Genomic DNA, 17,685 nt, shown 5'->3' with positions numbered 1-17,685 from the left:
TGTAAACCTCACTTTAAAACCCAGTACTAGCTCTTGAAATTAGAGAGTTAGCAACTATGTGAGTCCTGGACCTTTCTGAATACTATGGATAGTAAGGTTATAGTGGATCTCGAGTGGTATTATTGGGAAGGGAATGGGGTTTAGTGGTTTGTTTGGTAAACATGGAATAAACCATTTATTAATCCCATAGGAGTTACCTGAATGTATCTTTTAAATTAAATTTGGCAGCTAGTTTTAAACTGGTTATCCAAATAATATACTCTTATCTTTGTATGGTTAAAAAGACCTAACCTACATTTCCTTGTTATATCAGTTACCTAGCATTGTGCAGTATCGCATTTTTGGGATGCAAGGAATATAAATCTGTGCACCTACTACACTCAAATCCCGAATGAGTTATATGAGGACAAGTATAATTCCCAAAGTGACCCCATATTACACTAAAAAATAACACCCAATCTCTAATGAACAACTAAAAAGTGAATGCTCTACTTAGGACAATCCACTGTAAGAACAGGCAGCACAAAGGCCGCCCCGTGACGTCATATTGTGCGCCGGCTGTACGAAGGACCTCGGCGCAGAGTGTCCCTGGAAGGACAGAGACATGTTTGGGGGAATTGTTCTCCGTGGATTGAGGTTGACCGGGAAATCCGGGGTCATTAGCGTGGTGAGGACTGGAAAGAGGGCGTAGTGGGCTGGATCATGGGCACTATAATGATTTGTATAATAGGCGGGTGTACACGAACGGTGCCTGACACATGTCAGTGTCAGCATTACAGCGCAGTGTAACCGGCACTTGCTCCGTGCAGCAGCCTGAGACATGATGGCTTTATTGAATACTCACTGAGTTTTCGTTACCTACTAACATGCCAACTACTACATTGTACGTTAATGTCATCTGCCCTGCCCCCAGGACAGTGTCAGATTTGTCCATGGAGATGTTCTTGTTTTTCAGGATTTACAAGCTGCACAGTGCCATACTTTTTATTCAGTATACTGCATAACCTTCTTAATGGTCTTATTTTCTAAAGCTGGGTACACACTACACAGTTTTCATCCAATAATCGGCTAAATCAGCCGACATACGACCGCTCGTTCAAAAGTTGGGTCAGTGTGTGCAGTGACACGATGGTCGAAAGTCTGCCCAAATGGACGATTGTTGCCTCGTTTGGTTGGAAGTACCGTTTAATATTTTTGTTCCAATCTCGTTTCCGCTGTGTAGTGTGTATAAACTTTCGACCGATCCACAACAGTGAGTACGAAATTACAATCATTGCTCATGACAACATGGCTGTAAAAAGTCGTTAAAGGGACGTCCGCTCTTACCTTTATCGTCCTAAACAAGGCTAGTGTGTATGCAGTCCATGGACCGAGCGATCAGAACATCGATTGCATGTAAAATGGCTCGGCATAAAAAGTTGGTCGAAAATTCTGTAGTGTGTACCTAGCTTAAGCCTTATAAGTTGATAAGCATTCCATTTGATCATTTGAAATGTATATAAATTGTATTATAACCAAGTTCAGTGAACATATCTTGATCTGGATTATAATTTATCAAAATCTATCTTGACAGTGTCTTTGTTTATTGATTAGGTACCTGTACTCTACAGCAGCGTGTCCCTGGAAATCATTTTAAAATGTTGCCAATTCTGCACTGTATACTCCTATGGGTGATTGATAGTGTGCCCAAGACTGCAGTGTATATACCCCTATGGCTGCCCTTTATTTTTCTTTAATCGGTGCTATAGCTAATGTGTGCTCAACACTGTATTGTATACCCTTGTAGCTATTTATCAGAGTTTCTCAGCTCCAATCCTCAAGTACCCCCAACATGTTGTGAGTATATTTCTCTGTGGAAACAAGTGGCATTATTATTTATTTATATAGTACCAATCATATTATGCAGTGCTGTACAGAGAATATTAAATCATTCACATCAGTCCCTACCCCATTGGAGCTTACATTTGAAATAACCACTACACACACTCAAGGGTCCATTTTGTCAGCGTCCAATTAACCTACCAGTATGTTTTTGGACTTTGGGAGGAAACCAGAGCACCCTGGACAAAACCCAGAGAAACATGGGAGAACATACAAACTTCACACAGATAGGGCCCTGGTTGGAATTTAATTTATGACCCTAGCGCTGTGAGGCAGCAATACTGAAATAATTACTGATCCAGTGGAAAAGATTAATCTAGTTATTATTATTATGTCATTCCTTAAAACATGACCAGTTAGAGACCAGAATTGAGTAATCTTGTTATAGATGACTGGTAGTGTGTCCAGCACTGCATTGAGTACACAGATCTGTATTGTTTGTCGCATTTCCTACGATTTATTGTCCTGCACAGTTATATAGGGCAGCACGGTGGCGTAGTGGTTAGCACTTCTGCCTCACAACGCTGGGGTCATGAGTTCAATTCCCAACCATGGCCTTATTTGTGTGGAGTTTGTATGTTCTTCCTGTGTTTGCGTGGGTTTCCTTCGAGTGCTCCGGTTTTCTCCCACACTCCAAAAACATATTAGTAGGGTAATTGGCTGCTATCAAAATTGACCCAAGTCTCTGTCTCTCTCTGTCTGTGTGTATATTAGGGAATTTAGACTGTAAGCTCCAATGGGGCATGGACTGATGTGAGTGAGTTCTCTGTACAGTGCTGTGGAATCAGTGGCGCTATATAAATAAATGGTGATGATGATATAGGTTGAGCATGCTGATATGGGGAAGTTTATAGAAGGATACATTATATTATAATTAGCAGAAATAAACTGATTGTGTTTTTTGCATTTGTTATGAAAAGTTGGCAGCATTTGAATGGAATTTCTAGAGACCCAAAAGTGCAGATCCTTCAAAGCCATTCAGGCCCGTTTTCTATTTTTGAGCAAACATTTGATTCTTGCATGTAAAAACGGCATTGTTGGCAAGGGTGCAAAATGCTATCATTGTTTTTGTGTAAGGTACGTTTAAAAAAACCCAATACAAATTATAACCTAAATTAAAAGGTGTTCGGATACATTTAAAATAGCATATAGCGTATGATATATAGCATAGACAAAATAAAGTTGTACCAAATGTATTGCATGTTTCCCGGTATACTCTGGAAAAGTAGGAAGAAAAATAAGAAAGTAAAAAAAATGTAAAGTTGAAGTGAAGCTGGGGGAAGACGAATTAGAGTGTGCTTGTAGATCTTTTTCAGTAGGATGTATACACTAGACATCTTCAAGCCTCTGAGGATTTACATTTAAATCAAGGGGAGCCATATGCCTATGAATTTGGTGTAAATGTTTCTCCTTCCATTTGCATTGTCATATACACTTTATTCACCATTCTACAAGTGGAGGTCTCGCCTATGAATCCCAAGACTGGGGTATTAGTGCATTTTCTTAATATTTGGATGGCACAAGAGGGGATCTGTGTTATAAAGTAATTTATGGGCCCTTGGGTGTCATTAACATTAAATAGTTCTTGCACATGTTGTAGTATGCCTGTTGGCAAAATCACCATGTATGGTTGTGTTCATGGACATGTTCTATCTCCAACAAAGGTCAAAGCAGTAGGGAAAATTGTTCTTAATTTAATTGGGTTTTATGGCCACCTAGTGAGCAATTTGTAAATACATTGCTGTGACTTTTTACTAATGTCTCCAAACATACCATAATTCAGTTGGAACTCCCTAAATTAACTTGCTCGGGCGCATAAGAAATAGCAGTAATGATAGTTTGTTTTATTTCCAATCAGTTAGAACAAGGAGTAATTTATGACTAGTCACTGCTGTTTTCTTAGTTCTCAATGCAACATTCAGAGCTGGGCAAATTCTGGTCACCATTGTGATAAGAAAAAATACAAAGTGGGGATTTGAGGATATAGAACTGGAGGGCCACATGCCCACAGTGACATTAGGCACAAGTCCGGATCTCACATTATGCAAATGTGTAGAGCAGAAGTGATGGCAGGCATCAAAATAAATAAGCAAATTTGAATAAGCCATGTGTGAAAAAGTAAGTTACTGCTTCCTTATCAATAAAAGCAGGTAATATGATCCAGTGGTCAGTTATCAAGTGTACTGGAAGAGCGGTATCGCCTCCATAGAAAGCAAATTTTTTGGGCAATTTTATCTGGAGCACTCGGATTTGTGGTGGCAACTTGCCAAGGAGAAAAGACATCTTCAGACATCTCAGAGAAGAACTTGTTGCAGCTCATCAGTCTGGAAAAGATTATAGGGCCGTTTACAAACAGTTTGAAGTCCATCATTCCACAGTGAGAAATATTATTTACAAATGGAGAACATTGAAGACTGTTCCATTTAGGAATCTTTAATTTTTCTAAGTGTGTGTCCCAGCGAATTCACCCAATGATCACCACGTGAGAATTGGAGAAATCACAAAGAACCAAAAAGGCCCCTGTCAAAATGGTAAATGTTAAAGTTCATGTCTCTACCAGTAGAGGAAGAGTGACAATGTTTGGCTGCCATAGAAAGGTAGGCAGGAGAAAGTCATTTTTGTCTCCAATAAAAACATTGCAGTACAGGTTAGTTTTGCATTTGAATAAAACACAGGACTCCTGCAACAATGCCTTCTAGGCAGACCAGATGAAAGTGGAGTTACTTAATCTTAATGCACAACGTCATATTTGCTGAACACCACAGTTGCCAAGCTCTGTTCTGGAGGGATAATTATTTTGGGGTTATCCCGAAGCCACAAGACCCCCAATGAAATCCTCTTTGTACAAGAGTATTCTAGAGGAAAGTGTACCATTTGTCTTAAAACTGAAGCTTGTCCAAAATTTGGTTATGCAACAGAATGATGTTCCTAACCACATGAACAAATCTACTATAGGATGGCTGTAGAATAATTGAATCAAGGGTTTTAAATGGCAACTTCCAGACCTTTTTGATATGACGGGACCTCTAGACAGCTGTGCATAAATGAATACACTGAAGTGGTGTTGGAAGGACGAGTGGTTCAGATTGATTAACTAGTACAGAAAATAGTTACTTTAAGTTGTCGCTGCTAAATGTGTTATATTTTTTTCACACGTCTTCATGCTGCATGCATAACGGGAAAATATCTTCCATTGGTCATTTGTCACGTAAGAAGTATGTGTGTGTATATATATATATATATATATATATATATATATATATATATATATATATATAAATCTCAATATCGTGGTTACACAATTGATACACATCTTACTTTACCTCTTTTATTTTGAGGCAGCTTTGTGAGTTTTACAAAACCAGACAGCCAGAGAAAAGTATTGCAGTTCTTTTATAATTTGCTTGCTCTTGGTATGCTATAAGAAACAGCACCTAACACTTTAAGAGAGCTCCCCATTACAGGACCCAAGTAAGATGAGGATGACATTAAAAAACTGATGTCTGTCAATATAAAAACATTTATTTGTCACTGTCACAAGCAACAATATTGTATGTCTCCTAAATGCAGTGCTTTAAAGTATAATACACACCATACCAACATTCACCAACATTATATGAATAAGTAGCTCTACAGGAGTATCATTTGACAAATCTGCCCATTGAAGGTAGTAGTTGGGCACACCTGTATCTTTTCCTTCATATTTTATAACTTATTGCGCACACTATAGCATGTTTATCCGCTGGTAAAATCTGGCTATCCTGGTGATGGTGAATCTAACTGAAAAATGATTTCCAGTTCTCTGTTGCACAATTGTCACATGGAACACAAGAAAACTATTGTTTTGATTAGAAAACACATTCTTATTAGCTTGTATGCATTTTAAAATTGAATCAGCTTTTATTGTGTTCCTTAATTGGTTATGCCTTGTACAGGCGCAGCTGCATGTCAGCTCAAGACACGGGCTGAAATATGGCTTCTGGGCATACATGCTGGGCGAGAGAACCACCAAACGGTTTGGACCAAACAGCAAGATTATCACAGTTGATGGAAACTTGGCTTCTGGCAAAGGGAAACTTGCACAGGAACTGGCTGAAAGACTGGGTGAGATGATCATTAATTACCATTAAAAAAAAAGTTTAGGGTTCCTTAAGTTGATCTATGTTTAGAAGTCATAATGATGGTCAATAAATGTAGATATTTGATCGGCTGTAGTTGGCTACTGTGATGTTTTTTCTGTCTGGCTGCTGGGTGAGCACCTCACAGTGTTTCTTTGTCCCCCAGGTATGAAATATTTCCCTGAAGCAGATCAACATTTTGTAGACCAAACGTACGGTGATGGGACAATTCTGCCAACGAAGTTCAGTGGCCTTTGCAGCCTGGAAAAATTTTATGAAAACCCCAACTGCTCCGATGGGAACTCGTACCGCTTGCAGTCATGGTTGTTCAGCATGCGTATGTTACAGTATTCTGACGCCTTGGAGCACTTGCTGAGAACAGGTACCCATGCTAAAAAGAATTTGATTGTAAGAGTTTTGTCTGATCTTTTTTCAATGGTGTTATAACTACTGCATTGATGAGCAAGTTTTTTCCCCCTACTCTTTAGCTATAAGAACATCCTTTAGCATTGAAGGAGTAGGGGTTGTTATGACAAGAATGCAGGGATGAAAATAAATGAACCTTGCTGGAAATATTCTCTAGGGCACACTTGGTCCCTTGTGCAAGGTGACATCACCAAGGAGTATAATGGCACTAATAAAGTTGTTCTCCTTGCCATTATAGAGCTCCTGTCTTGTCCGGTTTTCAATCCCTTAGGTAATATAAAAAAAAAAAAACACTATTTCATGGATTGCTGCTTTAACTTGTCAGGAGTGAAGTGATTTTCCTGTCTGGAGATGCAGTACACTCTTTATGCTGACATGAAAGTATTATTGATGGTCTTGCAGACCATATATTGTTTTCACTTCTTCAAGAACCTTATAAATGCAAATATGCATTTTCCTTGCACTTAATTAATCATAGCTAAATGCTTTACTATAAAAAAAAAAACTCCCTGACAAGGGGATATATCAAAGCCTTCCTGTTGCACAGTGCTTTTTATCATCATCATTTATTTATATAGCGCCACTAATTCCGCAGTGCTGTACAGAGAACTCGCATCAGTCCCTGCCTCATTGGGGCTTACTGTCTAAATTCCCTAACATACATACACACACACACACAGACACACAGGCAGACTAGGGTCAATTTGTTAGCAGCCAATTAACCTACCAGTATGTTTTGGGAGTGTGGGAGGAAACCGGAGCACTCGGAGGAAACCCACGCAAACACGGGGAGAACATACAAACTCCTCACCGATAAGGCCATGGACAGGAATTGAACTCATGACCCCAGTTCTGTAAGGCAGAAGTGCTAACCACTTAGCCACTGTGCTGCCCACGTAGTAGCTTATGTAGTAAGCTACCCTTACTGATATTCCAGTTGTGATTGTTTCTATCAAGCAGGATCTTGTTTTTCCTGAGAGCCAAGCTCCACTAACTATAGTAATCGAACCTAATCAACCAGTTTCAGAAAGACTGTTCACTGTATAACCCCATGTGCTGCAGTGCAATTACTTACTATATTGCATATATACACTCAGTTGCCACGTTACTGGATACACCCGTATACATGCTTGTTAATGCAAATATCTAATCAGCTTTGTTGTGATAGCAACTCAATGCTTAAAAGCAGCCAAAGTGCACAGGTTCAATTGTTGTTCAGACCAAATGCCAGAACTGGGAAAAAATGTGACTTTGACCGTTCAATAATTGTTGGTGTCAGACGGGCACAATTTTTTTTTCCAGAAACTACTGATCTCCTGGGAATTTCACATATGTTTGCAAACATATGTGATACAAAATAGGTCGTTCTGTAGAGCTCAGTGACTTCAAACGTGGTACTGTGATAGGATGCCACCTTTGCAATAAGACAGTTCATGAAATTTCATCCCACTGGATATTCTACGATCAACTGTAAGTGATGATATTAGAAAGTGGGAACGTTTAGGAACAACTGCAACTCGGCCACGAAGCAGAAGACCACGTAAAATCACAGTGGTGTCAGCTACTGCTAAGGTGCATGGTTTGTAAAAGTCACCAACGGTCTGTTGATTCCATAGCTGAAAAGTTCCGAACTTCCACTGGCATTAATGTAAGCACAAAAACTGTGCAGCGGGAGCTTAATTGAATGGGTTTCCATGGCCGAGAAACTGCATGCAAGCCTCACATCGCCAATGCCAAGCATCGGATGGTGTGGTGTAAAGCACACAGACACTGGACTGTGGAGCAGTGGAAACGTGTTCTGTGGAGTGACGAATCACCCTTCATTATTTGGCAGTCAGATGGGCGAGTCTGGGTTTGGAGGATGCCGGGAGAACGTTACCTGCCTGACTGCATTATGCCAACTGTGAAGTTTGGTGGAGGAGGGATAATGGTATGAGGCTGTTTTTCAGGGTTTGGGCTAGGCTGCTTATCTTCCGTAAAGGGCAAACTTAATGCTTCAGCATAACAAGTCATTTTGGACTATGCTATGCTTCCAACTTTGTGGAAACAGTTTGGGGAAGGATTCTGTTCCAACATGACTACCCCAGTTCACAAAGCAAGGACTACAAAGACATGGTTTGATGAGTTTGGTATACAAGAACTTCACTGGCCTGCACAGAGCCCTGACCTGAACCCCATCGAACATCTTTAGGATGAACTGGAACAGAGATTGCGAGCCAGGCCTTCTCCTCCAACATCAGTCAGTGCCTGACCTCATAACTGCTCTACAGAATGAATGGGCACAAATTCCTACAGAAATACTCCCAATATCTTGTGGAAAGCCTTCCAAGAAGAGTGTAACCTCATATCGCTGTAAAATGGGGACCAACTCCATATTAAAGTATATGTATTTGAATACAATGTAATTACAGCCCCTGTTGGTGTAATGGTTAAGTGTCCGAATACTTTTGTCCGTTTAGTGTACATCTTGTTTTCAACTGGCTCTCTATAATGAGTCTTCTGTAACAATTGCAGCAATTGCTGTGTGATTCCTTGGCTTAAACACTTACTCTGTCCCTGTATCTTTATGTGAATTACTATCTCTTGTCACTACAGGGCATTTTTCCATTCCTCCCCCTTTAATTGGTTTGTTGCTGATACTCTAGGACTGTGTATTTTCCATAATTGTATTTTTTTTTTGTTAAAGTGTTAATAGTTTCTGATTTCCATAGTGATGTCAATATATGGTATTTTTAGTAAGGATTTAACTCCGCTGAAAGGGATCCTTGTGGCAAAGAGCTTATATTCTTTGTATTGGGGCACAATTGTTCTTCCAATAATTCTTAAGGGGCAGGTGGTGGCTTACAAAGCCATTATAATGTAACCTGTTATTTGAACTGGAAATTCATAGTAAACTTAAAAATCATGCTGGTTCATGTCCAAACATCTGACTTTCAGATTTGGAAGAATGGGCTTTGTTTATGGAAAGCTATGCCAGCACAATCATGCACACAGGCTTAAAGTAGACTGCAAATAAATTGAACCTATTGCTCTTTTCTACAGGTCAGGGAGTGATATTGGAGCGCTCTCCCTACAGTGATTACGTTTTCCTTGAAGCCATGTACAAGAATGGATACATCCGCAAGCAATGTGAGTAGATTACCTGTGAATAAAATGCAACTCGCTGCCACACTACACAGAAATCCTTTTTAAAGTACTTGTCAAACACAGGCACCCTCTGATTATCACTGCCGGATTACATTGAGTTGCTAACTGGCAGAGTATGCTGAAAAATTAAGGTCTGATGAAGATCACTGCAGTGTTCTCCCCAGCATCTATGTCCCGGGTGCTCCACCCGGCTATTTTTACTTGTCACCCGGCTCTTGGAATCCAACAGAGTCCTATAATAATAGAATAAATCATTGTTCCTCCTAGTATAACAGGCACTATGTGAGCACTACAGCCAGAAGTGTGTGTTGGACCACTGACCACTAGTCTGACCAGTCCTGGCAGGTGTGGACAATAACCTTCAACATTTTTCTATATTACTGCAAAGTATCACAACTGCCCCCACCCGGATGCTTCTGAATGCCACCCACCTGACAAATTTTCTGGGGAGAACACTGCACTGGAATAATGTACCTCTTTAGTGTAAGACCATAGAATGAAAAGGAGTGCTGTAAAGAAATGAGTTGCTCAATTGTGCATTGTTTTCTTATGACGCAAGTACAAAAAAGAAAAAGGAAAAACGGTCGTCTTTTTGGGGCACTTTAGAGTTTAGATTAATGTCTTAAAACTCAAATGGTATTGTGTATGTTTAAAAAAAAATCATTGTACCATGAAACTTAAATATGTGATTATAAACATGAATTTATGACTTGTGCAACAAATATAATCATTATACTATATATCTGTATAGTAGTAGCCTCTTCATTTTCATACAATTCTTGTTAGGTAGTTTATTCTTACTTTTTTAATATAAATGAAACTGCCCAAAGAAGTATAGACTAACATTTGCAATCCTGGGAATCCCATTAGACTTTGATGTACATTATCCACACTTCATATTGTCTTTGTTTTAGTCCTATTCAGATCATTATAATAAAGTGGTTTTCAAAATACTGTATTGCCATTATCCTATAAATTGACACTGTTAATTTTTGCACTTCTAAATTGTATCACTTTGTATCTGTCTTCTCTTTAATTGATACCATATTGTCCAATACAATTATTCACATTAACAGCCTCATTTCCCACATCCCACCACAAAGGAGTTATAAAAGCACGTGAGGATACTGGATGTTTTGTGAGAATTACATTTTCCAGTGCTAGTCTCACTCAACAGTATTCGCTTCTAGTGCCAAGTCATTTTTATTCTCAAAGATGAATTCTGCTAGCATCCGATTAATAGATTTGGTCTAAGCAGGATACACATTAATCTCTTCTCATCTACCCTAGTATATTTTCTAATGCTGCTTGATTCTCCAGCCTATTCTATCATTGATTAATTATTGATGACTTATATCGGCATATTTCAAGTGTATGGACTTTCTTGCTGGAAAGCAGCTCATGGCATGTACTCCCGACACTCGTTTCGCTCTCTTGTCCAGAGTGAAAACGGTAACATTTTTTGTATTCTACAAATGGTGTTCAGATTTGAACACTGTACATATCATGGCACCAGTAATTAAATAAAATTGTTCTAGCCCTGCACCTGACAGCTGTAAATTGACTGGCTTGCTCAGCAGACGTGCCATACCCTCAATCATGATCCCAGGAAATCTATTTTGTCTTAGGATCATTAGGAGGTGGACTTATGTCAAGCTTGTCCACTGCTCCACCTACTTGGCTATCCCATAAGAGACAGTATGGACCCCTCCCGACAGACTTAGACTCCAAGGAGCTTATTCCTGAGTTGGTCTGGACTCTGAGTCCTTGATCGTTTTCGATCAGAGTTTCCATGATGCCTCTAAAGTATCAATGGAGGTTATAGATAAACCTTTATCAAGAGAGTTCTAGAGATAACCCCAAGACAGCCTGGCAAGCCAAGGTATGAGCATCCATTCTGAGAAGTGACAAAACCAGATGCTTCCCTTTTTTTCCTCACTCACCATCCTGGGAGGCAGACCCAGACAGTTTCATGGTTTGACTTAAAATCCCCAGCAATACCTTGGTCGCAAGGTGATCAACCAGGGCTCCATTGTGGAATGTTAGTTTTCTTGAGTACTGTAGATGTTGGCGTTTCATGGGATAGTGATTCCCATATCTTCATTGGAACATATTAAGCAAGTTTGCAAATGGCAGTGGGATCACAGTGAATAACTTTACCTTGATGATCTTGGGATCAAAGCCACATCAAGGAAGGATAACTCAACCAGCCTGCCACATTGCCAACCTTAAACTGGTAGATCAACAACTAGAGGTCCTCTCTGGTTCAGGTGCAGAGAATGGCTTAAGTTATTAATATCCAACACAGGTTAGGCCATGATCTATCTTCCACTGGAAAAGATCTCACTCCTATATGGGTCTGGCTGCTCTGCCAATGGTGTGTGTCTGTAAATATTGAGGCTGATGGGGGTGACTTTAAAGGTGGCTCAGTTTGGCCAATTTCACACCAGGGACCTTCTGCTTTCCCTTCTCTGCCATTGGAATTGGACTCAATCGACCTGCCCATTCCTTTGTCATATAGCCTGTGGGCGTTCCTTTCCTGGTTAATGGTGAACCATAACCTGTCGCTGGGCCACTAGTTTCTTTCCCCATTTGGCATCTGGTATTTAGTGATGCAAAGCTGTAGAGTAGTTGTAGACTTACTGACTGTTCAGGGTCATTAGTCCCTTGTGCCTCCTAACAAACATACTGGAATTGAGAGCAATATTCTATGCCCTAAACCATTGGACCTAAAGGGTCACCCATATCGGGTCCAATCAGACAATACCACCACGGAGGTATATTTTAAACAACAGTCACAAATGGCAGAAAGTAGAGGCCACTTGAATACTGGCTTGAGCAGGAGTCTGTGCCCCACTCACCATTGGTGTTCATGTTCCAGGAGTGGAGAACTGTGGCAAACTTCTTTGTTGGTGAATGACCTCTCCATCTAGATGTTTTTCTTCTGCTCACCTTCAAGTGGCACAAATTTAAAGTACAGCAGTTTGTTGCTTGCTACTGTGATCCCAGTCAGTGACATAGATGCCATGGTTCTTATCCGTCACTGACGCCATGTCTGGTACTGCATCCCAACTTACTGCTCAAACATATTTGCTAACATTCCACTTCAACTCACTATTTGCAATTTAAATGTAAGCGAATTGTAGTGAGGCATATTTTGTACTTATGAATGCAGGTCAAAAAGATTTTTAGATGTTTGCCGGCCTGCTATAGAGAGAGTGAAGAATTTGTTTTTCGACTGAGCTGTGTTGGAAATCAAGTACCATCAATCCTATAAACTGCATCACTTTGGTAGGATTCCAGAATCATATATGTGGACTGACAGTTGTAGCGCCAATTGTATCTCCTTTGCACATTTTCCATGTAGCAACTTGGAGCTACTGTACATCTTACCATTTTTGTTTCTGGATTTTATGTTATTCTTAGTTTCTCCTGCTTGTCTCTCTTAGGTGTGGATCATTATAATGAGCTGAAGAATGTGAGCATTGACGAGTTTCTGCCTCCACACTTGGTTATATATGTGGATGTCCCAGCTGCAGATGTGTACAAGAAAATACAAGAGAAAGAAAATGTAATAAACTTGGCATCCTTTATCCTATTTATTGCTTAATCCCCGGGTTTCATTTACTTGGCACCTTTAGCTGTACAGCTACCAATCCTTCTTCCCACACTACTGCTGTTATTTTTAGTCTTCCTACTATCCGATTCTTTACAAGACTCTTTCTTGTGCCCCCATTTTTCAGGCTCCTGAGAAGAAAGTTGCCTTACCTTACCTACAGAGCATTGAGGACATTTACAAAACATCTTTCCTACCAAAGATTAGGTGAGCTGTTTAGTATGACTTCAGAGGCTGCCCACTCTCTGTATCTTTTGGTGGTCACTGTCTGGGTTGCAGTTATTTGTGATGTATATTTATGTTTCACTGTTGCAACTTGGTCTTTTTGTCATTGCAGTGAGACCTCAGAGGTTTTGCAGTACACTGGTAGCGAAGTGCAGAATGTGGAGCAGGTAAGAAGGACTTGGAGAGATGGTCAGTAATAATTATTTACTTGATTACTAATGTTGCTACATACACCAATTTTACATTGACTGTGCTTTGCTTGCATATATAAAAAAATAAATTTCAATTATTGGTGTACTGCTAATCACTTTAATTTACTTTTATTATTATTATTATTATCTTAGATTTTTAAGGCGTCACAGTGCTGTACAGTAGGGAAACCAGGGCATACATAAAACAAGGACATACAAGGCAGACAAAATAAATGCAGTCATGAAAACAAAAGGTATGAAGAACCTTGCTCATTAGAAAGCTTACATTCTAAGTGGAAGAGGGCACAGCTGAAACAAGAGGAGCGAGTGTGGCTCAGAGTGGAGATTGGGATAGCTGTGATGGTGTATTAGTGTGACTAGTATCATCAGGGATAAGGTAAGCTTTAAAAAAGAGATGGGGTTTTAGAGAACGTTCAAAGATTTGAACACTGTGGAAAAGATTTATTGAGACTGGTAGGGAATTCCTTAAGTGGGGAGCAGCACAGGAGAAGTCTTGTTTGAGGGAGTGAGAGGTGGTTACCAGAGTGCAGATAAGACGAAGGTCAGCGGTAGATCTAAGAGTGCGGGAGGGAGAGTATTTTGATATGAGATTTGAGATGTATTAAGAGAGGTAGTATTGTTTGAGGGCTTTGTAAGTAAGGGTGAGTAATTTGAATTGGATTCTGGAGGACAAAGGGAGTCAGTGTAGGGATTTGCAAAGTGGTGCAGCAGATGAGAAACGGTGAGCGAGGAAGATCACTTTTATACATCTATAAGGTTTCCTGGTAAACTGCGCTTGACATATCCCCTTGATGCACACAACCTGGTTTTCTGGAGCTTTGTGTTGTGTATTATGAATACACTACACAAAATATGGAATCGACTACATTAAATGTGTGTTTGCCTATGTTTGCTATACCTGATATGTACCCTAGTAAGCTGTCTCCGCTCTGCAGGTTATTGAAGACATTGAATACGTAAAGATTACCAAAGCTCCGTGGACAGAACAGACTGACGTTACCTTTCATCATTTGCGCATGCTGTGAGTGCCTCCTTTATTTTTTTGTTGTCTAATTAATTGTTCACAATTGTATAATGAAATGCATAGTCTCCTATTGGGCTGTAAGCTGCCGTCCCCATGCAACGAGTTTTTTAATATAATACAAGAAAACCAAAGTGGATCACCGCGTTGTGCCTTTTGTAGGTAAAGATGAATGGTGCAAACATGAAAAAAATAGGATAAAGAGAAGGAAATGCCTTCAGTTATTTAGTAAACATGTATAAAAATTATAAAGTGAGCCAGTACTATTTTGGGGCCCGTAGACATTCTTAGAGGATTTCTAAAAGGTTATATGTGTCTCGCGATTCTACATGGATAATGTATAGGTGATAAGCTACAATAGCAGACAAGTTGAGAAGAATAAGCGAGGGATTTAATGCGAGGTACGATTAATCTTTCGGGTTGGGAGGCATAGGAATTACACATCATTGGCAACTGCTAATAGAAGGCTGGTGATTGAGGAGAATAAATGCAACACATTTTCTAACTGGAATTAATAACTGCTTTATCACATTACTACAGGTGAGTGTAAAGTGTCGGCAACTTGTGGTCAGGCTCTTCCCAAGTAGTCCCATCCCATCTTTTCCCACCTATGAAGGGTGAGCGCACAAGCCTTCACCATTTCTTTACTATGGATACTCATCACTTCTCTTGTACTGTCTTACTTGCAGGGTACAGGACAAATACAGGGTTGCCAATCTCTATCTCCTGCCTAGCTTTATCCCAGAGATCACAGTTGGAGGACTTGAGTACGACAAGCTATACTATCAATTCCGATCTGTAAGTAGCCTCTTCTATGGTGTATATGATTTGATTTAAAATTGACATTCTTTTTTTATTTTCCAATTGTTTTTGTAGAATTTTAATGGCTGATTAGATACATTTTTCTTATTAGAACTTACCTACTCTCTCTGGAGGTGTTAGTAAGTCTATTTACAGGTTATCTCCTTTGATTGCTGTCTTGTCCAATCCTATAGAGTGTGATAATCCAGTGACAATATACTAGAACTATCAACATTTGGGTAGATGGCATCAGGACAGGGGGCGTTGTCATGTAATGATGGGGGCATAGCCACACCCCAAGGTTGCCCAGTTTTTGTTTGAGGGTATTCTTTTGAAATGACGTATAACCTTTCTGAAGCACCTCTGTGTCTGGTTTCTTTCTGCAGCTGCCGGGAAGGAAATATGCAAAGGGATACAATGAAGATATTGGGGACAAGTACATTTGGCTGAAGTGAATGATCAGGATTGTTGAAGCCTTCTTGTACGCAGAATCTTCTCCCGTAACTAGCTCAATGTCAACTGCTAGCAAAGCTCTTTAAATCAGTCCATTGTGTATGAGGGAATAGTAATGCTGCTACCTCTTGTACTGCTGGTTTTCTCATGGATTATACTTTATTTATCTGTCACATTTTGTCAGTCTCTAAAATGAATAAAGAAATTATATGTAAAGTTTCACCAAAATTGTTGGCGTCTCCACATGGCCAGGTTTTACCTTTTCACAGTGGCTGTATTCTCTCTGGTCTCCACTAGATGGTGCTCATGAGATATAAAAAATGATCAGTTTCTAAAGCTAACCAAACACATCTGATAGTACAATACAATTTGTTTTTAAATTGTTCCAAAAAATGTGTGACCGTCAAATGTAGAAGAAAATTGATCACAAATTCAATTGTCCTGACTTGAATATTGTTGTCCACAAATGACCAGACTGAGGCATGTGCAATTTATCATTTTCAACGTAAACTTGTGAAGGTAACATGTAGCTATACAATTTTTGTTGTTTACAAATTTAATGATTAATATATGTGTGACGGGCAAGTCAAGCCCGTAAGACACAAAGGGTTGACTTGGTTAAGGTAATCTTCAGTATGAGCTGTATTTCTTTTAAGAAGGGCCATGCATTTCACTGGGAAAAAAAATGCAGTAGTATTAAGGTATTAGAGCACCCTCTAGTACCTGTATTTACAGCATAGGCTAGTTATTTGTTTTAAACTCTCAACAGAACATTGCACTTCAGGGAGGTAAAATTGTATTGCAATAAACTGTATTTCCTTTTTAATTAAAAGGTAGAAATAATAAAATGTTTTTATTAATTGACAGTATGCAGTAAATTTGTAAAGAGTTTTTATAATTTGAGCCCCTCTTAAATTTTATGGTATGTTTTGGGGTCCACCCATTGGTTAAGATCTCCTGCCTTAGAGGTAAATGTCACACCTGTTAAGCCAGGGACGGACATATTTACTCCAGACAATGCACATTTTAGTAAGTATCAAATTAGCTTTTATTTATTCACTTTGCTCTTGGGTTTCTGTACTAATTTTGCATTTGGTGAAGATGTAAACAGATTTTCCACTAAGTACCCTGCATTATTTAACACAGTAATGTGCACACATTAAACTTCTAGTCTCAGCAAGAACAGATTAGTTTGTAGATTGATAACACTTAATGGACCAACATATAAATATAGGAAATATTCTGTTGTGCAAGCTTTCAAACACTACAAAGCTGTTATCAACTCTGATGTACAAATGGAAGAAGCAAGAAATAGAAGAGTTAAGTACAGATGAGAATGTTTGTTTTTTCCAGACACAAATCCTGATTTTAGAGGCTGATTGAAGTGAGTGAGGAAAGGGAAAGGGAAAGGTGGATGCTATTTATTTTCTTTGGGGTATGGTACAGTCTAACATATGTGGGTGATACTTATCTCAGCATAGACGGCTAAAGTAATAGGGGCACCTTCATTTTATGTAGGGTTTTACCTGTTTTGCTGCGATAAGGATAATTCGAACAAAACTCTAGAAGGCACAGGGCAAGACCTTTTCTCGCTGTTTCTCCATTTCTCCTCTTTCTTTTTTTTATTTATTTTTTATTCAAGTGTCTGCAAAGTTCTCCCCAGCACCTATTTCCCGGGTGCTCCATCTGGCTGTTTTTACTTGCTACCCGGCTCTTGGAGCCCAACAGACCAACTTCTATTCCTTCTCTGACCTATCTGACACTGAAATTGCATCTTCTCAAAAC

At 39.4% G+C, this 17,685-nt stretch overlaps 1 protein-coding gene across 1 annotated transcript; it reads left to right on the top strand.

Moving 5' to 3' along the window:
- The first annotated feature begins 542 nt into the window (after positions 1-542).
- Positions 543-16,128, top strand: NDUFA10 (NADH:ubiquinone oxidoreductase subunit A10). Its single transcript, XM_075180438.1, has 10 exons — positions 543-667; positions 5,817-5,985; positions 6,166-6,381; positions 9,468-9,554; positions 13,022-13,143; positions 13,316-13,395; positions 13,526-13,580; positions 14,561-14,646; positions 15,336-15,444; positions 15,834-16,128. The coding sequence occupies exons 1-10, from the start codon at positions 605-607 to the stop codon at positions 15,900-15,902; spliced, it is 1,056 nt and encodes a 351-aa protein (XP_075036539.1). The 5' UTR covers positions 543-604; the 3' UTR covers positions 15,903-16,128.
- Positions 16,129-17,685: the final 1,557 nt, after the last annotated feature.

The sequence above is a fragment of the Mixophyes fleayi genome, chromosome 7, assembly GCF_038048845.1.
Source record: "Mixophyes fleayi isolate aMixFle1 chromosome 7, aMixFle1.hap1, whole genome shotgun sequence".
Taxonomy (NCBI): Eukaryota; Metazoa; Chordata; class Amphibia; order Anura; family Limnodynastidae; genus Mixophyes; species Mixophyes fleayi.
Note: the sequence above shows the minus strand (reverse complement) of the source record. Positions and strands in the feature narration are given on the sequence as shown.

Coding starts and splice junctions, on each gene's coding strand:
- NDUFA10 (XM_075180438.1), top strand. CDS start 605: ATGTTTGGGGGAATTGTTCTCCGTGGATTGAGGTTGACCGGGAAATCC. Junction 9,555..13,021: donor TGGATACATCCGCAAGCAAT/GTGAGTAGATTA, acceptor TGTCTCTCTTAG/GTGTGGATCATTATAATGAG. Junction 13,396..13,525: donor TCTTTCCTACCAAAGATTAG/GTGAGCTGTTTA, acceptor TTGTCATTGCAG/TGAGACCTCAGAGGTTTTGC.